At 38.8% G+C, this 27,612-nt stretch overlaps 2 protein-coding genes across 3 annotated transcripts in view; both read left to right on the top strand.

The window, feature by feature from the left end:
• The first annotated feature begins 574 nt into the window (after nucleotides 1-574).
• LOC109789330 (uncharacterized) lies at nucleotides 575-3,328 on the top strand. Its single transcript, XM_083076048.1, has one exon. The coding sequence runs from the start codon at nucleotides 575-577 to the stop codon at nucleotides 3,326-3,328; it is 2,754 nt and encodes a 917-aa protein (XP_082932174.1).
• An 8,633-nt stretch (nucleotides 3,329-11,961) lies between these two features.
• The window catches only part of LOC145958951 (uncharacterized), a 32,950-nt gene continuing 17,299 nt past the window's right edge, over nucleotides 11,962-27,612 (top strand). The window contains exons 1-2 of one of the 2 annotated variants that reach the window (XM_083076700.1): nucleotides 11,962-12,427; nucleotides 12,538-22,260. In XM_083076700.1, the coding sequence (XP_082932826.1) occupies nucleotides 18,760-20,397 (1,638 nt within the window). In that variant the 5' untranslated portion in view covers nucleotides 11,962-12,427; nucleotides 12,538-18,759 and the 3' untranslated portion in view covers nucleotides 20,398-22,260. Of the gene's footprint in view, nucleotides 12,428-12,537; nucleotides 22,261-27,612 lie in introns of those variants that run through there. The other variant, XR_014434533.1, reaches the window with a different exon arrangement.

The following is a 27,612-nucleotide window of genomic DNA, read 5'->3' as shown; positions in this document are numbered from 1 at the left end:
CTATCCATGCCTCGGCTGCGGCACCACAAAAATTTTAATCGGCCCTGCCTACAGTTGGACGTCCCACCGATGTAGCAACAGTGGGATCACACCGACATCCTTTTACACCCTCTATCATGCAGTTGCCTTTAATGGATAACTGGAAATCGCTGCCGATTGATAAATATGATGGTACTTCGGATCCTGACGAACATCTTGATGTTTTTCTTACGCAGGTAACATTAAGCACAACAGACGATGCTGCTCTGTGCCAGATTTTTCCCACATCGTTAATAGGCCGAGCTTTGAGCTGGTTCACTCGGATCCCCCCCAACTCTATTGACTCGTTCAACACCCTATCTTCTCAGTTCACGGTTCAATTTGCAACGAGTCAGCCTCACAGTTTGACATCTCTGTCGTTGGTTAGTCTTCGGCAGGATAAGAAGGAGACTCTTCGGACTTTTTCATGGATCGTTTTAACAAGACCGCTTTAGAAATTCGGGATCTTAACCCCGCAGTGGCACTCCATCATCTGACCACAGCTTTGAAGCCCGGGCCATTCGTCAATAGCCTGTGCAAAAAACCCCCTTCAGATATGAATGAACTTCGAAGACGAGCCGATAAATATATGCAGGTGGAGGAGTTGGCTGAGTTCCGAAATCAAGCCCGAGCTGAACCATCGGGAAAGTCTGACAAGCCAGTAGAACCATCCTATCGGGGGCGAAACAAGGAGATAACTCTTCGTGACCGACCAACGCGGGGTCCAAAATACACTCACTATACTCCCCTCAATGCAAGCCGAGCTGCGGTGCTTGAACAAGCTCTGGCATCAGAGGTGTTGGCCGTCCCAAAAAGAGCTGCCACGCCATCGCGCGCCGATACTAGCAAATCTTGTCGGTATCACCGCAATAGGGGGCACTCTACCGAGGAGTGCACGGCCCTCCGAGACAGAATCAAGGATTTAATCAAGCAGGGCCAGCTTCATAATTTTGTTGATCGGCCCGATTCGCATCGATCGTGCCAGTATCAACCTAGACACGACCGACCTCGACAAGACCGAACTGATAGACCTCGCCACGACCGAAGCCGGTCACGCGAAAGGAAAGATGAGCCTACAACTTCCCATAGGCGAGTCATCAACACCATCGCCGCGGGGTTTGCTGGTGGAGGCTCAACTTCTTCGGCACAAAAGAGGCATTTGCGCGCCGTTCGTTCGGTCAATTCGGTCGACAGACAACCCGTTCGGAGGTTACCAGCTATAACATTCACTGATGCTGATTTTCAAGGAATTGACCCCGTGCAAGATGATCCAATGGTAATTAGTGTTGAAATCCACAACTGCATAGTGAAGAAAACGTTGGTGGATCAGGGTAGTTCGGCCGACATTCTGTACTGGAACACCTTCAAGCAGTTGGGCATCTCGAAAAAGGAGCTCGTTCCATATGATGACCCTCTAGTTGGTTTCTCGGGAGAAAGAGTCAGCACTAGGGGGTACATTAAGGTTTTTACTCGTTTCTGTGTTGACGAGCAGGAATACAGGGAAATCCAGGTGAAGTACATAGTAGTACATGCTAACACTTCTTACAATATTCTTCTGGGTCGGCCATCGTTGAATATGTTGGGAGCTATTGTCTCAACGCCACACCTAGCAATGAAGTTTCCATCCGACAAAGGCAAAATTCTTACAGTACATGCTGATCAGAAGGCCGCCCGAGAGTGTTACTTTGCCAGTTTGCGAGTAACCCCTGTGGAAGAAAAGCAATCAAAGTCAAGGAGAGTTCATGTGGTAAACCCTCCAGTATCAGACAAATCCCAGACATGGGATTTAGATCCAAGAATGAATGAAGATGAACGGATGGAAGCAGTCGAGGAGAAGGTTGCAATCCAGGTCGACCAGGGAACTCTGCAAGTTACATACTTGGGGGCGGGATTGCCTGAGGCAGATCGCCATGCATTGAGCAAGGTCATTCAGAAAAACAAAGATCTTTTTGCTTGGGTACCCTCGGATATGCCAGGTATAGATCCAAAGGTTATGTGTCACAAATTGTCTGTTTGTCGGGAGGCTAGACCGATAGCACAACGGAAGAGGAAGATGGGTACCGAAAGGAAACAGGCGGTCGAAACAGAAGTGGCCAAACTACTTGAAGCGGAGTTCATCCGGGAAATACAATATACAACATGGCTTGCAAATGTAGTTATGGTCAAGAAGACGAGTGGGAAATGGCGAATGTGCACGGATTACACAAATTTGAACAAAGCCTGCCCAAAGGATGCCTACCCATTGCCCAATATCGATCGACTAGTTGATGGTGCCTCGGGGCACAACATGTTGACATTTCTTGATGCCTATTCAGGATATAATCAGATTCAAATGCATCCACAAGATGAGGAGAAGACTGCTTTCATTACTGATTCGGCTAACTATTGTTATCGGGTAATGCCCTTCGGACTCAAGAATTCCAGCGCCACATATCAGCGACTCATGAATAAAGTATTTCAAAATCAAATCGGCAAGAATATGGAGGTTTATGTGGACGATATGGTTGTTAAGTCAAATGACCTTCATAATCATATCTCAGACTTAATTGAGATTTTCCACCAGGTTCGACGGCACGACATGTGGCTCAATCCAGAAAAGTGTGTCTTCGGGGTAGCAAGCGGCAAGTTTCTCGGCTTCATGCTTTCGACTAGGGGTATTGAAGCCAACCCTGACAAATGCCGAGCAATAATCGACATGAGAAGTCCCCATAATGTTAAAGAAGTACAACGGCTGGCTGGTCGTCTCACTGCATTATCAAGGTTTCTTCCATGCCTCACAGAGGTGGCCAAACCAATATTGGGGTTGTTGAGAAAAACTAACAAATTTGCATGGGCCGAAGAGTGTGAAACGGCTTTTCAAACATTAAAGTTGCGTCTCGGAACGCCTCCAATCCTCTCAAAACCCGATCCCTTATCGGCCATCATAATATACATGTGCGTTTCAAATGAGGCCATCAGTTCGGTCTTGGTCCAAGAGAGGGACACACAAGTACCTATCTATTTCATTAGTCGCATGCTGCAAGAATCGGAAACTAGATATCAGTTGCTGGAAAAAGTAGCACTCGGACTTGTTCATACAGCTCGAAGACTTCGGCAATACTTCCAGGGGCACAGGATTGTAGTTCGGACGGATTTTCCTATTGCTAAAGTCCTGCGGAAACCCGAACTGGCGGGACGAATGATGGCATGGTCCATTGAGCTCTCAGAATTCGACATATCATTCGAACCGCGCGGGCCGATTAAGTCGCAACACTGGGCTGAATTCGTCAATGAGCTACAACCCAACGGTCACTTTCAGAGCGACCAATGAACAATGCATGTGGACGACTCTTCAAACAATACAGGCAGCGGGGCAGGAATAATACTCGAAGGGCCGATGGGGGTAGTCCTTGAACAATCCATGCATTTCGGATTTCGAGCCTCTAACAACCAGGCCGAGTACGAGGAACTCGTAGCGGGCCTAAGACTGGCAGGTGACATTGGGGTCCGAAGATTAATTTGTTGGACAGACTCCCAGATCGTATCGGAACAAGTTAATAATCATTTCCAGGTGAAAGATCCAAATTTGCTACGTTACTATCACCTCTTCCATAACATGTGCTCCAACTTCGAGGAAGTTCAAGTACGACACACACCGAGAGAAAACAATGAACGAGCCGACCAACTAGCCCGATTGGCAAGCAGTGCTCGGAAACCAGGCCAGCTCAGAACCACTCTACATTTTGAGTTACCTACCCCGAGCATAGCCACAGCTGAAAACTTGGCAGTGGAAGAATCAAGTTCGACGGCATCCAACGCAACGTGGATAACGGAACTTCTTGAATTCATTCTTCATGGCAAAGAACCGGCCGAGCCCTCGTCTGCCAAAAATTTACGAGCCCAAGCTGCTAGATACTCTGTCATCGAGGGCGAATTGTATAGAAGGGGTTTCTCAACCCCATTGCTGAAATTCCTAGACTCGGCGCAGGCCGATTATGTGATGAGAGAAATTCACCAAGGCATCTGTGGGTCACATTCGGGCGGACGAACTCTTGCGGTAAAAGTATTAAGGGCAGGTTATTATTGGCCAACTCTCAAGAGTGATTGCGCACAATTTGTTAAGCGATGCATTCAATGTCAAAAACATGGCAACCTAATCCATGCCTCGGCAGAACAGTTGCATAGCATCAGCTCACCTTGGCCGTTTGCTCTATGGGGGATGGACTTGCTCGGACCGTTCCCTATAGCCAAGGGCCAATGAAAATTTTTGTTGGTTGCCATAGACTACTTTACAAAGTGGATCGAGGCCGAACCGTTAGCAACGATCACAGCTGGCAAGGTGCAGAAGTTTTGTGGAAGAACATTGTCACGCGCTTCGGTATACCATATGCCATTGTAACCGACAATGGTCTCCAATTCACAGATCAAAAGTTGAACAAGTTCATTCAAGACTTAGGCATACGGCACCGATTCACATCGGTTGAACATCCTCAATCGAACGGACAAGCCGAGGCGGCAAATAAAGTCATCTTAACAGAGTTGAAAAAGCGCTTGAGAGATTCCAAGGGCGCCTGGGCCGAAGAACTAGTAGAAGTTTTGTGGGCTTATAGATGTACACCTCAATCCACAACAAAGGAAACACCGTTCCGATTGACATACGGTACTGAGGCCATGATTCCGGTGGAAGTAGGGGAACCTTCCTTCCGCCGTTTACATTTTGACGAAGCAGGCAACGATGCATCTCTTCGGGTTGAAGTTGATGTCATAGACGAGATCCGAGACAAGGCGCGTATAATGGCGAAAGCATGCAAGCAAAGAATGACCCGACGCTTCAACTCCACCCTTTCGAAGCGATGTTTCAAGGAGGGTGACCTAGTATGGTGTGTACAAGGATCGGCAAGGCGCAACCCCCGCGAAGGAAAATTGGCAGCTAACTGGGACGGCCCATTCAGAATCCGTCACACTCTAGATAATGGTGCCTACAAGCTTGAGGAGCTTTCGGGAAAGATCATCCCAAGAACGTGGAACTCAACTCATTTGAAGGCTTATTTTAGTTAGCAATTTTCTGTGTAAAGATAGTGATCCATGTATACAGAGTGCACTCTTTTCCTTGATCGGTCTTTTCTCCTCTTGTAAAAAAGTGAAAAGAGGTTTTGGCCGACAAGGTTTTTAACGAGGCACATATCAATGAAAGGCAATTCATGTCGTGGTTATTCTTACTCTTCTACTTGTTCCAAAATTTAAAAAGGTTTCCCTCCCGAGGAACCAACTCGGCTAAGGATGTACCTTCAAGTCTCAAGGTTTCCCTCCCGAGTAACCAACTCGGCTAAGGATGTATCTTCAAGTCTCAACAAAGGTTTCCCTCCCGAGTAACCAACTCGGCTAAGGATGTACCTTCAAGTCCCAACAAAGGTTTCCCTCCCGAGTAACCAACTCGGCTAAGGATGTACCTTCAAGTCTCAACAAAGGTTTCCCTCCCGAGTAACCAACTCGGCTAAGGATGTACCTTCCAAGTCTCAACAAAGGTTTCCCTCCCGAGTAACCAACTCGGCTAAGGATGTACCTTCAAAATCTCAAAAAGCATCAAGTTCGAATGACCCCATTCGGTTTTGACTCAAAAAGCATCAAGTCCGAATGACCCCATTCGGAATTGACTCAAAAAGCATCAAGTCCGAATGACCCCATTCGGTTTTGACTCAAAAAGCATCATTTCCGAATGACCCCATTCGGTTTTGACTCAAAAAGCATCAAGTCCGAATGACCCTATTCGGAATTGACTCAAAAAGCATCAAGTCCGAATGACCCCATTCGGTTTTGACTCAAAAAGCATCATTTCCGAATGACCCCATTCGGTTTTGACTCAAAAAGCATCAAGTCCGAATGACCCCATTCGGAATTGACTCAAAAAGCATCAAGTCCGAATGACCCCATTCGGTTTTGACACAGCATCATTTCCGAATGACCCCATTCGGTTTTGACTCAAAAAGCATCAAGTCTGAATGACCCCATTCGGAATTGACTCAAAAAGCATCAAGTCCGAATGACCCCATTCGGTTTTGACTCAAAAAGCATCAAGTCCGAATTACCCCATTCGGTTTTGACACAGCATCATTTTCGAATGACCCCATTCGGTTTTGACTCAAAAAGCATCAAGTCCGAATGACCCCATTCGGAATTGACTCAAAAAGCGTCAAGTCCAAATGACCCCATTCGGTTTTGACTCAAAAAACAATCAAAATAAAAGGGCAAGTTACACAATCCAATTCTGAGTTTCTTCAAAAAACGAGTACTTGTCATTAACAAACGTTAAAAGGCTCTATCGGCCAACACTACAATCAACCTACATTAAAATCAAATTAAAAAGGCTCTATCGGCCTGCCATACAACATAATCACTCTTCGGCGTTGTTGCCCGCGTCATCTTGCACCTCGGGCTCTCCCTCTTGATCTTGGTTCGGCTCTTCCTGTTGGGTTTCAGCCTCATCATCCGAAGCATCAAGGGTCTCTTCATCCTCGCGGTCATCATTCGGCGCGTCATTGTCAGGGATGGCCCCCTCGGGCATATCTGTTGAAGATTGAAGAATCTACATCTGGAAGATGTTCCCTAGAAGTTTTAGTTTTGATGTTTTTGCTCATGTTGCTTTTTATTTTAAGCCTATGTCAAAAGGATAATGTATTGATTGTTTAAAAGATTAGGCTTGTATGTGTTTGTTTGTTATGTGTTAAAAATTAGTAATTAACATGAAGGTGAAAATATCATAATACTCATTTTTCTTATTTCATTCATTGTTGAGAACATGAAGTATTAATTTACTGAGTGTTTGAGACTTTAAATGAAAACTTGAAAACATCAGAAATTTTCTGAGTTAAGGAATAGATTACCTGAACTGGTAATAGATTACCTGACTCATGTTGAAAAACTGATTGATACTGGAATAATCGATTACCATGTGTGGTAATAGATTACCAAACTGATTCTGATGATTTCAAGAGGAAAAAGGATCGTGTTAATCGATTATCTCTTTAAAGTAATCGATTACCTCTGTTCCAAATGTGAGTTTTGTGTTATTTTGGCATCGTGTTAATCGGTTACCATGTTAGGTAATAGATTAAAACAGGAGCTGAAATAATTAGTTCAGTTATTCTAACTCGTGGTAATAGATTACCATCACAGGTAATAGATTATCTCCGTTATGAATATAACTGAAATAACTGTTTCCTTGCACATGAAAATTGTCTTTAAATAAGATTAAAACTGAAGCTTTTAAAAGAGAATTTTCACACACGGAAAAAAGAGAAATACTTACACGAACAAGAGAGACTTTTTTTTAGAATACACATTACTGCAAAAGAGAAAAAGATTTTCTGAAAAAAGAAAGAAAGAACATATCTGCTGAAAATCAACTTTTGGAAAAAGAAGTGTGCAAGATCAATTCAAGAAGATGAAGTTCATATAGAAAATTCATTCTAAACTGGTTTACGTTGTTGAAGATCATATCTACACGAACAGGTGTACTCGTTTCTGATCTTTTGTTATTGTTTGAATGGTTTTAACTCTTGAGATTAGAGAATCTCTGGAAGAGTTGTGTAAAGAGAAATCTTGAGATAGGTTTTTCTCAAGTAGGATATTGTGGGATCAATATTCTTGGGTTATATGTTTCTTGTGGAGTCAAGAAATGGTTTGTTAATCTTGTGGGTGTCAAGATTTGCTTGTTAAATTCATTGATTGGATATTGCTTGTGCAGGGTGCATGTAAAGAATATCAATAGTGGATTTGACTGGATTTAGAGGTGTATCTAAATCTGAAACTGGATGTAGGCCTTTGGATGGCTGAACCAGTATATATCTTGGTGCATGATTTTCTTAACTCTTACACTCTTTACATTCTGTATAAGTTTCTTGATTAATGTTGTATGAAGAAAAACATTATCTGCAGAAACTGAACTTTAAAGATTCTTGGTAATTGATAAATTCAATCTTTACATATCTTGTATTAATTGTGTTATTCAAATCTTGTTGGATAAGCTGTGCATATATAACTCTGAATTACTTTTTATGTTTAAAGGTTTGTTTTAAATCAAGATTTGTTTGGTAAAGATTTAGAAAGCAAACAAGAAAAGGAAAACTAACATAGAATCTATTCAACCCCCCCTTCTAGATTCTAACCGTAGGGACCAACAATATCTTGGAAAGACATGAAAGACCCTTGATAGAAATCTTTCGACATGTCAAACTCAAATCCCTCCCTAAAACGACCGAAGTATTGTGCTTGCCGAAGAGCATGGCGAAACCCAGCTTCATGCTGAGCAACGATACGCTCCTTGGCTTGCTCTTTTACTCGCTCCAGTTCCGCCTTAGCTTCCTCCAGTCGGCGCTTTTCATCGTTCGTGGCTTTTTGCATGTCCAACCGAAGAGTATCATTGTTGCGCCGTTGTGTTGGGATTCATCCCAAGTCCCACATCGGTAAAATGAAGGAACATTGGCTAGTTTATAAGTGTCCACCATTCCACATAGTATGAGGCCTTTTGGGAAGGAGCCCAAAAACAAAACCGTGCGGGCTTGGGCCCAAAGCGGACAATATCATACTATGGTAGAGGAACGGGTGGACTAGCAGGCCCTACAAGTGGTATCAGAGCCAACGGTTCGTCTGGGTTTGATGCGGGAAGACCCTCAGTGTTGTGCCTCGCGATGGAGATTCGAACTTGGTGCCTTGTGTCGAAAGTCTTCCTGATATTGTGGTGTTCAGGCGGCGTGTCCCGTAGAGTTAACGGCGGTACAAGATGGTGACGGATTATCGCTTGAGGGGAGGAGATCACGAGACATGTGGTCCTTGGTCTGAGGGGAGGTTTGTTGGGATTCATCCCAAGTCCCACATCGGTAAAATGAAGGAACATTGGCTAGTTTATAAGTGTCCACCATTCCACATAGTATGAGGCCTTTTGGGAAGGAGCCCAAAAACAAAACCGTGCGGGCTTGGGCCCAAAGCGGACAATATCATACTATGGTAGAGGAACGGGTGGACTAGCGGGCCCTACACGTTGCACATCAAGTTCAGCCGCAAGTTGACGACTTTTCGCTAATGCTTCCTCGGATGCCGCCATGGCCTCGGTTGTGGCCTTATCGGCGTCCTCAACCCTTTGCCTCAGTTGAACCAACTCGCCGATTGGCTCCATAGCAAGGTGGTGCGCGAGTGCCAACGACCGAGACTGCACCTCGCAAAAATATTTCCATTTCGCCACGGTATCCAACTGGCCTAGGAACTCGCGACCATGATCCGAGACTGTTTTGACCGAACCACTGATTCGGCAGTGACTTCTTCACTCAGAAAGGCCCTCGACATCAGCATGGGGGGCACACAAATAATTGTCCCACCCGGGGAGGACACCGAATTCTTGGATCTCTTGGTTTTTTCCAGCCTCTCCTCATTACTTTTTCGTTTCGGCCCCTCCCGAATAACCTCTTTCCCCTTCTTCACCTTTCGGCGTTTTCGTTCCGGCGTAGGCGGACTTCGATCATCTTGTGCTGGACGAGGCGTTTGGGCAGGCGCCGAACTGCCCACAACCCCCGAGGCTTTAGCTTGTTGAATTCGACCAGCCAAAAGATTGCGGATGTTGAACTCATCGGCACCACTCGTCACCATGATTCCTGCACCAATAACCAAGTAAACATCAATAGGAATTAACTTAAAGGCCGAAACAAGAATGTTACATACCTATCAAATCGTTCTCCCATCAGGAAGATTCGACCACGTTTATTAAAGACTTAGTCGGCAAGCGCCTAGGAAGTTGAAGTAAAAATTGCAAATCCCTTTGCTCTTCGGCTGTGAGCATCTCATTCGGCACTACATCATACGGCCGAGGGGCACGGGTCCAGAACAACGGAAAAAAATTCTTGTCGTCGGCTCCAAAGAAGAAACGCCTCCCGTTCGGACGAATGGTCACTCGAAAAAATCTCGCTTTAAAATTCTTATACGAGGACGTAAAGCTATCTAATAGCTGCCGAGAGCCCACTCGGCTAAGAGACACCCATTTGGCCAAACCCGAAGGGCGGGAGGAATAGAAAGAAAGAAAAAGTAGGGGTGACGGCCTAATGTTAACACATAGGCACAGATGCTTGAAACCTTGAAGTTGGGCCCAGCTGTTCGGATGCAGTTGTGTCGGCACAACGTTCAAAACCTTAAGCACTCCCATCGTGAACTCATCGAATGGTAGTTTTACCTTAAGATCTCGCAGAAGGCAATCATAAATATAAAACGAGGCCATACTATCGGCTTGCTTGTCCAAGCACACCGTATCTGGATCGGGAAATGCGTTGTTTCGGCAAGCACGAACACCAATCGGATACGGATTCTCGCCAGCATCGAAATACAAACACTTGGTGTACCCCAATAAATTGGTTATCATCGTGGTATCTTGATAACGAGAATAGTAGGAAGTAACTTCTCCATTGACCCACTCGTACCCAGGTACCTCGGAAGTCCCATACTTTTGCCGATTGGAAACACGTTTCACGCGGATCGGCGCCTCCTCGCTACCACTGGTTGAGGCCTCTTCGGAAGTACTCACATCCTCGCTAGACCTATCCCCGTTCGGCGACGACGTCTCCCTAGACAACGACCCCTCGGACGATGATGACCGAACCCCACTCGCCGAAGAGCTCTCGGAAGCAGTAGCCATCCAATAAAACTTACCAGGAAGTTGAGATTGAAATGATCACTCGGCGTGTGCTGTTGTATCAGATTTGCCCAAATGATGCTATTCGGCTGAAAGCGATACGCGTGAGAGGCCCTACCACGCAATGCTATATATAGCCATGGAAAATGGCGGGAAAATTCAAATCTTTAAAACCCTAAACCAATGAATCTACACGATCCAACGGCAGAAATGACCCCAACCTTTCAACTTCTCCTACATCGTAACTGCTATACCCTTGAAGAAGGTACACCTTCCCCAAGGCTGGGGGGCAAGTGTACTGGCAAGGCCTTTCGGCCACCATTTGACCGATACCCGATCGGCACCTGAAAGGCCGAACCAGGTTGCCGACACCCAATCGGCACCCAAAGGGCCGAACCAGATTGCCGACGGCTGATCGGCCATTGGATACCTAGTGAATGTGAACTATCATTAATCAAGGGACAAGAATTATCCTTAATCAAGGGTTAAGAGTTAATCACACTAATAAGCCGATTAGAGGCGTATTACCTAATATGGTAATCTTGTGCAGGGCCCATGGGAATCCGGGCCCATAAAAGTCAGTATAAATAGCTCATGTCACAAGGTAACGTCACTGTTCATTAATTACTATCGATACTTGTGCTTTGTCCTGACTTGAGCGTCGGAGTGCCTTTTGCAGGTACCTCCCCTCTCACCGGAATATTCGATCGGAACTCTCGTTCGGCCCACCAAATACGAGAAGATTACTAGTGTGCCCTTCAGACAGGTACAGTAACTTCATAAGAATAATAAAAAAAAAAAAATGAAATAATAATGATAGACAATGAAAATCAAAAATAAATCTAATATAAAAATATGGATCAAATTTGAAATGAAAATCTATATAAGGAACATATAAATATCCATCTTGAAACAAATGTAAGATTTCTTTAACGTTATTGGAGATTTGGTAAAAATATTTGCTAACTAATCATTAGAATCGATAAAAGAGGTGAAGATTTCCTCTAAAAGCATACGTGATTTGAGAGTGAAATTTGAAAAGATTGGTAAATAGTGAGATTTGGGGCGAACAAGTATCGGTGTTTGATTGGTCGACGGCAAGGACGGAGCCAAGGGGGGACCTACGGGTGCCACGGCCCCCCCAACAATTTTAATTTTTTTTTATATACATATATATTACTATATGGCACCCCTATTTTTAATATAAACTCATATTTTTAATATAAACTCATATGTATATTACTATATGGCACCCCCTATATGGCACCCCCAGTATTGAAATCCTGGCTCCGTCCCTGACTCGACGGGGATAACCCAGTTTCGAAGTTCCTAGCAACAGCAAAGCAGTTTTTGACGAAACAACAACGTCTCTCTTGACATAAACAAACGTTAGCATAATTTTGAAATTTGAATTTGGAAAAACCGAGGGAGGCTCTCATGTTGTTGCTAGCAAGTAGCAAACATGGGTCCATCCAGCCCCACAAACCCCCCCTTTAGTATCATTTTAAACAAAATCATACTTTTCTCCACTGTCATAGCCGTTTATCAATAGAGCCTCCATTTTCCACGTCAGCCAAAATTTGAGTTTTTCCCGCCCCAAGCAGAACCAGACAACACAACCTTATATTATAAATCCAAACGACATGACATCATAATCACTCACACACATTTCATCTCAACTTCTTTGTGATCCACGCAATTCAGAGTCAGATATGGAAGAACCCGTCATGGAAAAACCCTCCTCTGCTGCTTCCGCAGGTATACATTCTCATAGTCATATCCAACTTTCTATATATTTATATATTTTTTCATAGTATATAGTATATCACATTAACAATTTAAGTGGGTTGTGTTCTGTTATGCATCAGGGAACACCGCCAGACCCAGGCTTCAGAAGTACGCGCTCCGCTCTGTCACTAAATCCAAGGAAGAGAAGTCAGATACACCCAATTGCTCCAATCTTTCCCAAACCAAGAGGTAATTGCCTTGGTGTCAAAATGCATTCCTGGTAATAGTGTTTTCACTTCATCACTTACTAAAATTAGAGTGTTTATAAAAAAGTGGATTATGGAATTACAACTGCTATACTTTACAGAGTAAAAATACATTTAAGTTTATACTTTATTATGATCTATCTCATTAGTAGATGCTGGATTTCCAACTTATGTAAAATTTGTATAATTGTTTTTTATAACAGCATTTAATCACAAATTGATATATATAATAATTATGTAGACTTTTACTATAACTACTTAAATATTATATCTATGCTTTATGATTTTTTAATAATATAAATATTTAGTTGAAATCTATTAATTAAAATTAACAAAATTTTATTAGTCTTTCTTTATTTAATCAGTTTCATTCTTGATTATATTTTAATTTTGAATGAATTTAAACTAATAATAATAATCTATACCTATTATAAAAGGAATAAATTTTAGTAACCATTTTTTTCGTTTCCATTTTTGCACTGGACACTATTATCCTTAAATTTAACAAAATTTTTTTAGATTTTTTAAGATTAGCTTTAACTAAAATAGTTTCATTTTTAGGTGAGGACCTTAAAGCTTTATAATTAAAATCAATTTTGGTTACCTTATAATAAATTCTAAAAATTATCTGTATTGGTCATGATTTGATGGCATCCTTACTAGCATTGGTAGAGAGATGATGACCAATGTGAAGGAAGCCTTGACTCCTTGGATTAAATTCTTTAAGATTGACGTCTTTGATGGAGGAAATGATGAAAATGGTGGTTGGATAAAAGGTGTTTGATGAAAGGCTTGAGAAGACACTATAGGGTTTGGCTCACTCCATGGATGATGAAGGCCACTTCCAAGGTTTCTCTCAAGGTGAAGATAGGTAGGGTTTGACCAAATATTAGCCAAGATAAGGAAAGTATTAAGGCACAAGGCTCACTCAATATTATAAATTTCAAAGTATTTACAAGGAGGCTAGCCTAGGGTATTTATAGAAGGGAGGATGCATTTAGGGTTACATTTGAGAGTGCATGGCCAAGTAATACAAGCCAAATGCACTTCAAATGAAACCTAAATTAACCCTAGATGCTACTTGGTGACCAATGATGGAATCTTTGGGTTTGGTTAAGCTACATCTAGGTTCATGATAAGACTATGCAACCTAGGTGCCCTCCACTTGGGGCCTAAGCCTTGCCAAGTCCAAGAATAAATCCAATGCCACCAAAAAACATGTCTAGGCCTAGTTTCCAACCTTAATAAAATACCCTAACTATAAATTAAAATCCTATAATCTAAGGCACCCCATAATTCAAGGATAAAATAGGAAATACAAGTAAAAATAAATCCTATGACTAAGACACCCCAAAATACAAGGGTAAAATAGGAAATACAAAATAAATCCTATGTCTAAGGTACCCAAAATACAAGGGTAAAATAGGAAATTAAAGACAAGGATAAAATAGGAATAATAAATTTAATGCTAACAAGGCTTAGGAGAATGATTAATAGTCATAAGAAGCATGTCTCTAAGGGTATTAGCTTCCCTATCTTCTTCCAATCTCCTAGCCATGGACCTAGTGATGAGTCCCACATAAAACTCCAAGGATGGTCCTCCATCATGATTCTTCATCTAATATCTCATCTGGAGTTTTAATGTATAATTTTAACGCATTATTGGTTTTTTCATTTCTTATGTTCACTGAAAAATTTGGATAACAATTAAAAAATGCAGGGTCATCATGAAAATTTCTTTCTAATATTGCTATTATTGAATCGAAAAATTGTTTCATCCTAAGGTTTAAGTAACAATAAGATACGACTATTAAATCCTAACCTATAATTAGGTTTTGCTGCTACTTGAATTAAGAATACAACACTACTAGAAAAATTAAAATTAGAGAGGGAACAAAATCCGTCACTAAATATTATAAAATTCGTCACAAAACAAATTAGTGACGGAATTTGTGACTAAACTGATTCCGTCACAAAAATTGGTGTCACAAAATATTTAGTGACGGATAATTTCAGTCTATCACAATCAGTGACGGAATTAAGGCATCACAAATTCCGTCACTAATTTCTAATATTAAATGTTCATAAATTAATAAAATTTCGTCACAAATTGTGACGAACTTAGTAAGAGACTCTTTTGTATTAAATTTTTTACAAATTTGTGACGTATTAAATCCGTCACAAATTTGTGAGGGATTAAATCTATAACAAATTTGTGATGAAATTTGTGCCTCTTATTAACACCACAAGTTGAGAGGGATGTTGGCCTCTCAAGAGGGGTGTATTTCACAATATTTCACTTTTTTATCGTGTTTTATCTTTAATTTCACAATTTCTAGAAAACTTCCCAGAAGGTCACCCATCCCTATATTACTCCAAGTCAAGCACGCTTAACTGTGAAGTTCTGATGAGATAAGTTATCAAAATGTATATGCATGTTGTTAGTATAACTTGTATAAATTAATTCATTTAATTAATCCTCAACTATACAATCTCATACTTGTACTATAATAATAATATATAATAATTTTATATTACAAATAATAATAATAATAATAATAATATATTTAATTAATCTTTATTTATATATACTTACTTTTATAATTAACAATATACTTATTTCTATTTAAAATTATAATTTAGATGATTTATTTTTATAATTCATAATGATAATATAATTTATAAAATTATAAGTATTTATTTATCACATACTTATAAATTAAATTTTAACATTTTAAATAAATTATTAAATAATTTAATATATTTATTTATCTTAAATCAATGATATAAAATTTAAAAAATGTATTTATCCTTGTTTTATTTTCTAATTATCAACCATTAATAAAATACTAACTTAAAATCTTATCTAATTATATCATAATATTTTCACATCAAATTTAAAACCAGATATTAGTTATACAAGAATATTATGATGATATAGTAAATTCCCAGTAAGATTTTAGTTAAATAATTTAAAATAATTAATGGTTCAATTATATTGTTAATTAGGAAATAATTAATGTTAAAGCTAATTATTTTTTTCTATATTAATTATTAGTAAAATTTAAGAACTTTTAATTTAATAATTGGATCAATGAAATTCAACACACACCATGAGTTATTGAGTGGAATTACTTTACCAAGAGTTATTTCGTAAATTATTTGATTCCTTCACTCTCTTTCTCTCTCTCTCTCTATCTCTCTCTCACAAAGAGAGAGGAGGATTATACCAATACTGGTGTAACTTTTACTAAGTATTACACATTACTCAATAACTTTATATTAAATGTGAATTTTGTAAATTCAACCATTAGATTACGATAAAAATATAATAATATGAAACAATTATATTACGAATAATAATAATAATATATTTAATTAATCTTTATTTATATGTACTTACTTTTATAATTAACAATATACTTATTTCTATTTAAAATTATAATTTAAATTATATTTTTAATAATTTATAATGATAATATAATTTATAAAATTATAAATATTTATTTATTACATACTTATAAATTAAATTTTAACATTTTAAATAAATTATTAAATAATTTAATATATTTATTTATCTTAAATCAAAGATATAAAATTTAAAAAATGTATTTATCCTTGTTTTATTTTCTAATTATCAACCATTAATAAAATACTAACTTAAAATCTTATCTAATTATATCATAATATTTTCGCATCAAATTTAAAATCAGATATTAGTTATACAAAAAATTTAAGATCATATAGTAAATTGTCAATAAGATTTTAGTTAAATAATTTAAAATAATTAATGTTTCAATTATATTGTTAATTAGCAAATAATTTATTTCAAAGCTAATTATTTTTTTTCTATATTAATTATTAGTAAAATTTAATAACTTTTAATTTAACAATTGGATCGATGAAATTCACACACGTCATGAGTTATTGAGCGGGATAACTTTACCAAGAGTTATTTTTTAAATTATTTGATTCCTCCACTCTCTCTTTCTCTCTCTATCTCCCTCTCTCTCAGAGAGAGAGAGAGGAGGGTTATGCTAACACCGGTGTAACTTTTATTAAGTATTACACATCGCTTAATAACTTTTTATTAAATGTGAATTTTGTAAATTCAACTGTTAGATTACTATAAAAGTATAATAATATATAATAATGGTATCAGAGCGGTTACGTTCTGGCCACTAAAAGAGATCTAGAGACTCTTATAGAGAATCTAGATAGCGTTAACAAAACCCAAAATATTATCCTTTCGAGGATAAGACTTTTGGAGGACAAGATAGATCAGGTTTTTGAAATCCTGAAAACAAAAACTCATCCAATAAACGGAGATTTAGAAAAAATCTCTAAACAACTTTCTAAGCTCAGTCTTGGAACTAATACTTCTACCATTACCAGTTCTAACAAATATATTCTAGCCAAGCCTAGAAAATGACAAACAGAACTCAAACACAAACCCTTCCTTTTACAGGAACCTCACAAACCCTTACAGGACATACTCCCATAGGAGAATCAATAAATAGACAACCTAGAATCTTAGATAGATTTCTTAGAAGAACAAATTCAAACACACGCCAGCTAGAAGAGATAGTTGACATACAATCCAATATAGATATTGGGACAAATTCTAGGATAGATTCTCTAAATCCTAGACAACTATACAATCTAAATTGGCTCAGTTCAGACAGAACTAGTCTTTATAGATACCGTCGTTTAGATGACTTTCATTTACCCGACGACCAACATGAGATTATTAGATTAATCTTTGAACCAGTTGGTAGACAGCTTCTAAGTACCCAGAGGAGATATGTTCACTTAGGACTTATCACTATAGGGATTAGAACCCTAACCAGATCCTTTGTAGGAGCCAAAGCTTTCCTTGTCCTTTTTGACCGAAGGTTTAGGGATAACAATTCCCAGGCCATAATAGGGATAGTTGAAGTTGACCTCAACCAACCTGTTTCCCTTATATACATAGCTCCTAACTTTACAATGAATCTTGCAGATTTTATTCAAAATATAAATCTGGAAGTACAAACAAGAGGTTTTGGAGAAAATTTTGAAGGAAATAATCTCCACTTAGATATAACCTTTATAGGAAGAATAAGCGATCATATATCTCCCAGATATAGGATCAATACAAATCCATTAATTACCTCTCTAGGATCAAATGGAATACAATTTCTTCCACCACAAATCTTTGAATCTAGAAGAAACCAAGGAATTGAATGTCAAACCCATCTTAATTCCGGATCCACTAGAACTGCTATTACAGCACCACAAACAGCCATCATGACAAACCGAAGAAACAGCCTTTCTATTAGGTTTGCAGATTATGATGACATAGTTGAACATAATCCCGAAGAAGAAGAAGAACCCCCTAGAAATTCTTTCATGAATTTATGGACAGGATATTCTTATATTCCGGATTACACCCAAAACAAAGAAGAGAGTTCCTTAGGGAAAAGTCGACTCTCAAAAAAACTGCTCCTTGCAGTAGAAAAATGGGAAAAACAAAAGTAAGTTGTTTCCCAAAGTTATAAAAATGAAATCTCTGATTCTGAAGATGAGGAAGATGATTTTATTTTTAGACAAAGACTTTTCTCACAACTTAGTGAAGAATGTGAAGAAGAACAAATTATCCTCAAAGAAATCGAGGAAGATTCTGGTCTAGAGAACTGGTTGGAAAATGATAAAAATTTCAAAAATAAATTAGTTTTTGAAAAAGAAGAAACTAATTCTGTAGTTTCTGAACCAGTTTCCGAAATCCAATCTTACAAAGGTTTAATGGGAGATAGTTACAATGGTAGTAGTGTTACAAACCAAATCCACCATTTTGACTACAGCACCGAAGACTACAATCTAGGATTTATCCCTAGAGAACAAATAGTTACTCCTACAGATTTCTCCATAGGAGATAACATAAAATCAAAAGGGAAAAGATTGCCTATAGAACCCAATTTTATTATGCCATCTCTTCTCTTAAACATAGGAAGTGTTGACCCCCAACTCTTACCTAATTACATGGAATAGTGGACTTCAGCTGTTATAAGAGATTATAGGATTCATCATGAAAATCATGTTTCCAATAGTCAAGATATGATTGCCCGAGCAGAAACTTATCTTGGAGATATAGCTAGAGCTTGTTGGGAATCATTCAAACAAACTTTTCCTGACCAGGTCAAAACCAATTTGATCGACCCAGGACCAAACATTTACAATTTTTGTAGTGTTATACAAAGAATCTTTACAGCCCAGTCTGTAAACGATGGTAACACAATTAGACAAAGAATTTATCTAGGAAATCTCGAAAGACTTTCCATAAGTTACTTTGGAAAAATAAAAGAATTTACCCAAGATTATCTAATGTATGCTTCCATAGCTGGAGGTTTTACAGATAAAAATTTAGGAGAAAAACTATTCCTAAAACTTCCTGGTAAATTAGGTCAAAAAATTAGAGATAGCTGGAAAGATGATCAGGTAGATCCTGTCATGAATAACCTAGCTGTCAGGATACAACACATCATGAAAGTGATGGAAGATACCTGCACAAATATTGCCATTAACAAACAGATAAAAATGGCAGACACTGATATCTGCAAACAGATATACACACCCCAACAATACCACAAAGAGGCCAGAAGAAGGAAACCTCAACAAAGGTATTCCCCTACCCCTAGAACAACCAACTCTAGGAAGAAACAACAAACTCGTAGGTACTCTATTAGAGCATCTAGTGCTAGAAAACCTACCTTGAATAAAGACAGACATGTTAGAAAGATAAAAAACAACAAAACATATACTAAGCAACTAGAGTGTTTTGCTTGTCACCAGGCTGGTCATTATTCCCGTGACTGTCCTAACAAAGCTAATCTCTTCACTAGAGATGTTGAACTAATAAAAAGTTGCAGGATGAACCTCATACCCGTAGATGAAACAATTTCTACAGATTCTGAAATATACTCAGTAGTTAGCTGGTCTGACTATACTTCAGAAGAAGATGAGAACAATAAAGATTACACAATTATAAATGATTTTACAAAAAATGAGTATAATCATTTATATCCTTCCATAAATGAAAAATACAACAAATATGGCGAAATTCTTGATGATCTAGGATATAGTCTGATGAATATCAATGAAGAACAAAATATTTGTAACCATGAAATACAATTTTTTGCAGGTCCAGAACACATTGAGTGTTACCATTGCAAAAGATTTTTTCATAAAACTTTAAGGGCACACTGCCCTCTGTGTTACAAAAATCTTTGTAAAACTTGTTTAGAAGTTTTTCATAAAATAAAATTTCCTGAGAATGATAATAAGGAAACAAACAATTTAGACAACAAATTGATCAATAATCGCTTATCTGTTTTAGAAACTAGACTAAACCAGATCGAAAAAATAGTTGATTTTCTTTATGAAAATTATGAAAACCAAAACAAAATTTCTCATTATGAAGAAGGCCAAACTTGTGGCTTGATGGCTTTACAAAACAAAGATTGTATACCAATCATTTGTAATAAAAACCCTAACACTAGTCTTCATATTTTACTAAAAATCAATTTTCCAAAAATTGATAAACAAGACAAAACTGAAATGGTTATCCAAGCCCTTGTTGATACAGGAGCATCTTTTACATGTTTATGCGAAAGTATTGTTCCAAAACAAAATATTTTTCAAAGTGAAAAAAACTACAAAGACAAGAACAATGTCTGGAGATATCATCATCAATAATAAAGAAACAAAGAATTTCACATTTCAGCTTTCTACAAATTGTGATATTTTTGGTTCAAAAATATTTATGACAAAAGCAGACGTTATTAATCTTCGCCCTGCTAATGAAAAAATGATTTTAGGCCTTGATTTTATAATCGCAAAAAATAGGTCTATAACAATAACAAAAGATTACTTGATTATTTCTAATCAAGCACAAATGTCACCGATCTTAGATGAACTTTCATCAGAGTTGCGAACTGAGCGTGGTGATACCCCTCAAAAAACTACTGAATGTCTTTGTGAAATTTCAGGAAGTTGTAAAATAAAAGAAGCCAAACAAATGATAGCTGATAACTACAAAAACTCTGAATTTTCTGAAGAAATTAATAATTCTTATGAGTTGGCTTTAATAAATCTAGATATTGATTGTTATAACTGCATTAGAATTAATAAGGTTATAACATTTGATAACATACAACAAATCATTGACAGGTTAAACAAATCCAGTATAATAGGAGAAGATCCTACAAAGTATTGGGAAAAAGACCCTGTTATTTGCAATCTTGATATAATAAACCCTGATCTTATCATCAAAACAAAAGATATTCCTTACGGGAATTTCGAACAAGATGAATGTAGGTCTCATATAAAAGCCTTATTAGATCTGAAAGTTATTGTACCCAGTACAAGCCCTCATAGGAGTCCAGCTTTTATAGTAAACAAACACTCCGAACAAAAAAGAGGTAAGACTAGAATGGTATACAACTATAAACGTCTAAATGATAATACTCATATAGATGGTTATACTATACCCTCAAAAGAAGTCTTGATAAATAGAATTCAGAAAGAAAAATGGTTTTCTAAGTTCGACTTGAAATCAGGATTTCATCAAGTTAAGATGCATCCTGACTCTATAAAATGGACTGCATTCTTGTTCTGAGGGACTTTTCAAATGGAAAGTCATGCCTTTCGGACTAAAAAATGCACCACAAATTTTCCAAAGAAAAATGGATAATATTTTTGGAGAATATAAAAATTTTACTTGTACATATATAGATGATGTACTAGTATTTTCCAAAACAAAAGAAGAACATTTTCTTCACTTGAAACAAGTATTACACCTTTTTGAAAAATTTGGTTTAATTATTTCAAAATCTAAAATGGAAATATGTAAGACTCATATCTCCTTTTTAGGAACAGAAATTGGGAATGGTAAAATAAAACTCCAACCCCACATCTCACAAAAAATTCTTGCTTTTCCCGATAAAATGGAAGATGTGAAAACTCTCCGAGCATTTTTGGGATTACTTAACTATGCAAGAAATTTTATAAAAGATCTAGGAAAATTTACTGCCCCTATATATAATAAAACAAGTTTAACCGGACAAAGGAATTTTAATTATGAAGATATAAAGTTGGTTAAGCGGATAAAAGAAATGGTAAAAACCCTCCCTTCTTTATCCTTACCTCTCGATTCAGACTACCTAGTAGTTGAATGTGATGGTTGCGAAATGGGATGGGGTGGTATTCTCAAAAAAGAAAAAGAACAAATTTGAAAATATTTCTGAAGAACAAATATGTAGATATGCTTCTGGGAAATATCATACAAAACCACAAATATATTCTACCTCAACAGATTACGAGGTGAATGCTGTCATCAATAGTCTAAAATATTTTGAACTATTTTTGATAAATAAAAAAGAAATTACCATTAGAACTGACCGTGAAGCAATTGTGGCTTATGGTAATTCACAAATAAATTCTGATAAAAAACCTCATAAAAGATGGCTTTTATTCCAAGAGTTTATCTATCATAATGGGGTAAAAATAAATTTTGAACACATCAAAGGAATAAAAAACATTGCTGCTGACATTCTTTCTCATTTTGCAGGAATGGTAGACAATGAAACCATCTAAGGTTTCATACTGTCGCCACCGGCCCGAAACGGGCCTCGGCGGTCGCGAAGACGGTCGAGCTCGCTATTATTTTAGTTTTGAAAATGTATTGGATTATTAGAACGACTTGTTCTCAAACTGAGACCTTGTCGATCTTATCCAATTTATTTATTAAATGTCTCACCAATCCATGTTAATCCCAAGCGGGACCCTCCATGGATTAGTGGTTTTCGTAGTAAAAGGGTTCGTGGAGTCGCCACCAATGTTTTACTCAAAACATTGGAAAAAGGGATAAGGCAATTGATTTTATAAATCAACTTCGGCCATTACAACCAGAGTTGGGTAAGGGAGTCGGTTACGTGTGGGGAAGGTGTTAGCACCCCACAACGCCCCTTTCAGGTTCCCTATGACAGATTATTTCTAAAAATAATAGTACAAAATTACTAAATTACCCCTATTTATTCTAAGCAATTATAAATTAACTATCTACATGATGACAGTTTAATATGCACACAGAAAGCAGTAAAAGAAGGGATTTTTAGAAAAGAAACCTCTTGAAGCGTGTTTTTATATATTTCGAGTAAAACTGGGAAGCTTTTTGGCGTTCCCTCGCTCTACAAGCCCGCTCACTCCTTCCTAAAAAATAATTTTTGACTTGGAAATCCGATGGATTTCCCTTCGACTTAGTTCGAGACTCAAGCAAAATGCTCAGAACTCAAAAACTTCGTCGGATCAACTCTCCGAGTGATTTCTAGGCAGAGCACTGCTCAAAAAAACCCAGAATACTCAAGAAGAGGGTTAAAACTGTGTGTAAAAGTGTGGAATGACGTCAAAATGACGCCATATTTATAGGGAATAGGCGCAATACGGGCTATGGAATCAATACGGCCGTATTGAAATTTTTGAACTTCAATACGGCCGTATTGAAATTCAGAAATTTCAATGCGCCCGTATTGAGTTCACTGCGGCTGTATTGAAGCTTCAATACGGCCGTATTGATTTCAGTACGGCCGTATTGAAGTTTCAGAAACTTTAATACGCCGTATTGAGTTCACTGCGGCCGTGTTGAAGCTTCAATACGGCCGTATTAAGTTTAGTACGGCCGTATTGGGCTTCATTCCCTCCACTTCCTTATTTTAAGCTACTCTAAGACCTCTAAACCTACAGATAGCCATCCTATGGTCTTCTAGGAGTCCTTCTGGCTGACTTTCCTTCGATCTTTGAGGGTCTTCGAGTTTTATTTCCGACCCGGACAATTTTAGGGGTCTACAGCTGCCCCCCCTTTACTTAGTCAAACGGCCTTTTGGTGTACCGATTGACAAGTAAAGGAGTTGACCCAATTGTCCGGGGAATAAGCCATCCTTCCGACTTGTAGTGTCTTCAGGTGGGAAAATTGTTGAGTAGCCTCTCCAGGTTGGTGCATACCTCCGCGCTTCTAGTCACTTTGGTAGCGTGAGCCTTGCCCTCTCCAGGGTGAGTTTGCCCTCTCCAGGGTGAGTATTAGTCGTCGCCTCTCCAGGCTCGTGCGTGAGTCTTGCCCTCTCCAGGGTGAGTTTGCCCTCTCCGGGGTGAGTATTAGTCGTCGCCTCTCCAGACTTGTGCGTGAGTCTTGCCCTCTCCAGGGTGAGTTTGCCCTCTCCGGGGTGAGTATTAGTCGTCGCCTCTCCAGACTTGTGCGTGAGTCTTGCCCTCTCCAGGGTGAGTTTGCCCTCTCCGGGGTGAGTATTAGTCGTCGCCTCTCCAGACTTGTGCGTGAGTCTTGCCCTCTCCAGGGTGAGTTTGCCCTCTCCAGGGTCTGCCTCCGTGTTCTTGACGACATTGGCAATGTGAGTTTGCCCTCTCCAGGGATTTGAGATGATTTTTGTCTCCACAGTCCACGATGCTGCTTCGACGGTTTTTCTGATTTTGTGCCGCTGAGGGCTGGATAACGCAGGGATCCGTCTAGGGGATGTGCAGTCATTCATAGGTTCTTGTGCCCCAACTTTCCATTGCGTAGTTGGTACCCATGGGGAATTTCTAACTCCTTGGGGTGTAGACACAGATGCTCTTCTTGAATTGAGCGATGCCTTATGTTTGGCTGACGTCCTTTCGACGTTGGTGGAGTATCCCGGTTATCTTTATTCGGGTAACTCTTTTTGATTTTTGGATTTTGTTGCCTCTGTGTAGGCTGTTATCCGTTAGGGGATTTTGTCATTGGTTGTGATTGGCCTCTTCTGTTAGGCAGATCATCTTGATGTTCAATGATAGGCTGAAGAGCCAGATTCCGCTTGGGGAATGATTATTGATCTTTTCGATTTTTTCTCTTTTTTTGAAAGAGTGCCTCTGAGTAGGCGAATTATCTTGATGTTTGATGATTGGCTGAATGCCGAATTCCGCTTGGGGAATGATTATTGATCTTTTTTGGATTTTCTCTTTTTGAAGAAGTGCCTCTAAGTAGGCGAATTATCTTGATGTTCAGTGTTCGGCTGAGTGCCGGATTCCTCTTGGGGAATATTTATTGATATTTTTTGATTTTTCTCCTTTTGCAGGGATGCCTCTTGAGTAGGCGACTGGGGATTTGGGGATCTTATGTATCCCAGAGTATTTTTTAGGAAGCCTCTGCAGGCTTAGCCTCACTCAACGCCTGAGTTGAAGAGCTATCTTCACTGAGGAAGTTTTAAAGTCCTTTGACTTGGATATTCTTCTTGGGCGATCGTGTTTCCATTAGGGATTTTGACGATCTTGCTTGATAGCTCTTGCTGGGGATTTTGAGTCCAAGAGCGTGAGTTGAGGTTTCTCTGGGGAGTATTATTTCTGCGAGCCTCTCCAGGCTCAATTATTCTGTTTACTGAGGAGTATTGTTTCGGCAAGCCTCTCCAGGCTCAGTTATTTTGTACAAACTGATGAGTATTGTTTCGGCAAGCCTCTCCAGGCTCGGTTATTCTGCGGGAGTATTATTTCGGCAAGCCTCTCCAGGCTCAGTTATTCTGTGCAATCTGTTTGTTGGATTTTCTATATCCTTGCCTTTTTTCATTTTCGGCTTTTTCTGTATTTTGCCTTTTCTTCTGATTTGGCTTTTTCTGTATTTTGCCTTTTTTATGTTTTTGGCTTTTGCTGTACAGAAATGTCTCAGTTATTCTGAGAGAGTATTATTTCGGCGAGCCTCTCCAGGCTCAATTATTCTGAAAGAGTATTATTTCGGCGAGCCTCTCCAGGCTCAGTTATTCTGAGAGTATTATTTCGGCAAGCCTCTCCAGGCTCAGTTATTCTGAGAGTATTCTTTCGGCAAGCCTCTCCAGGCTTAGTTATTCTGTATGACGCTGTTGATTTTCTGAATCTTTGCATTTTGTTTGCTGCTGTCATACACAAGCAATTTTTCCTATTTTTTCTAATTTATGTAGTTGCCTCATGACGAGGTCTTTGAAAATTTCTTTATGGCCAATACGGCCGCATCCATTTCAGTACGCCCATGTTTGAGTTAAAAATTTGTTCATAACCCCAATTTTAGTACGGGTGTACTGAACATGGTACGGGCGCATTGTTTTTTCTGAAGTTTATATATTTTTATTTTTTTTGTTTTTTCAATAAACAGAGAATAAGTGATCTTCCAGTACACCTATCATCTGTATGCATGTATGCAGTATGATGCACCTAATTCTATTTGATTCTTTTTTCAAAAGAATTAACCGATGCGTTTTTGTGTTTGGATTTTGCCATTCCTCCAGACGGACTGTGCTCTGCCGATTTCTGTTACCGAGGAATGATGCATATTTGATTTTGGTGTCATCAACCAAATGATTCTTCCCTTTCTTTAGAAGATGTGTCAACCCTCCTATTGACCACTATATCTCCATGTTTCCACAAGATTATTCAAAAATCGTTTGGGACAAGAGAGAAAAGAAGGAAAGGATATATTTTCAAAGGTTTGTGTTTTAGAAGGGATTATTTTATTTTTGAAAAATGGTTTTTGTAAGAATGGCTGGCCATGGTAGGCTTATGTGTTTAGGCTTGTTCGATTAAACACTTATGAGGTTAAGCACATCTTTGTTATTAATGATTGTGTTTTGACAACTTGGATAGCTTTTCTTGAGCCCCTTATTGAATTCAATTGATGGTACCATCATGGATTTATTTTGTTTTTCTTTTTTGACGGCCCTAACTTTTGCCTAAAACACCCATTTGTGATGTCTTAGCGGGCTTTTGTTTTTGTTCATTATTTTGTAACCCTAATTTTTGCCTAGGTCACCCTTTTGTGGGATTCCTAGCGGGTCTTTTGCTCTTATTTTTGTGCAGCCCCCTTTTTGGGTTTCCTGCCGAGCTTTTTGTTTTTTAGGATTTTTGTCCTGAATGGATTTCTTTTATCCATGACGGCACTTATTGAGGCCAAGAAAAGGTGCTCCAAGTCGTTATGCACATTTCCACATAAAAATGATGCGGGTTTATTATTATCAAGATGATTTTAACCTCATTCATGTTTATTCAAACAGGGTTAAATAACGTGGTTTAGATTTTTATTGCGAGCAAGAAAAGAAGCAATAAAGAAATAATGAAGAATGATTTTATTATAATCATAATGGAAACATGTGCCCTATCGAGGCTCGGGGGTCGGGCTGTCCCCGAGGAGTAATCTCTAATAGTCATCAGGTTTACACATCCTTATCGGAAGGAGGAGAACACTTGATGACGACAGCCGGCCTTGATATTTGTGAACCGGCCTTCCTAAAGATCTGGCTTAAAGAACGTCGAGAAGGATCTTGATTCCTCTTCGTTCTTTGATCTTTAACGGGGTTGTATCCTAACCCTTGTTTCCCCGGATTATCCTTGATAATGGGTAGCTCCGGGATTCCTTGGGAGTCCTTGCCTAATCCTTGTCCTGGCAAGTATCCGTTCTTAGTGAGCATATGGGCTACCTTCTTCATTTCTCGGGGAAACGTCTCAACATTGGCAATTTCCAATGCTTGGAAGGCGGTTTCCAAAGCTTCCTCTGCTGCATCCACATAAGGTATGTTGGATGGCTTGCTGATGAGTATGTCATCTTCAGCTTGTACAGTCACCAGTTTGTCACCCACTATGAACTTGACTTTCTGGTGGAGCGTAGAGGGTACAGCTTTCGCATCATGAATCCAAGGTCGGCCGAGGAGACAGCTGTATGCGGGAGTAATGTCCATCACTTGGAATTCGACATTAAAGATAGTGGGTCCAATTTGGATTGGAAGATTGATCTCTCCCACCACTTCTCTTTTAGAACCATCGAAGGCTCGAACGATCATGTTGCTCGGGCGCATTTGGACTCCCTTGATTGCCAATTGCTTGAGCGTTCTTTTTGGCATCACATTCAAGGAAGATCCATTATCTACC

Source organism: Cajanus cajan, chromosome 6, assembly GCF_000230855.2.
Source record: "Cajanus cajan strain Asha chromosome 6, NIPB_CcT2T_4, whole genome shotgun sequence".
Taxonomy (NCBI): domain Eukaryota; kingdom Viridiplantae; phylum Streptophyta; class Magnoliopsida; order Fabales; family Fabaceae; genus Cajanus; species Cajanus cajan.
This window is presented reverse-complemented; position numbering and strand designations above follow the sequence as displayed.

Bases quoted from the DNA above. Each gene is read 5' to 3' on its own strand.
- LOC109789330 (XM_083076048.1), top strand. From the start codon at position 575: ATGAATGAACTTCGAAGACGAGCCGATAAATATATGCAGGTGGAGGAG.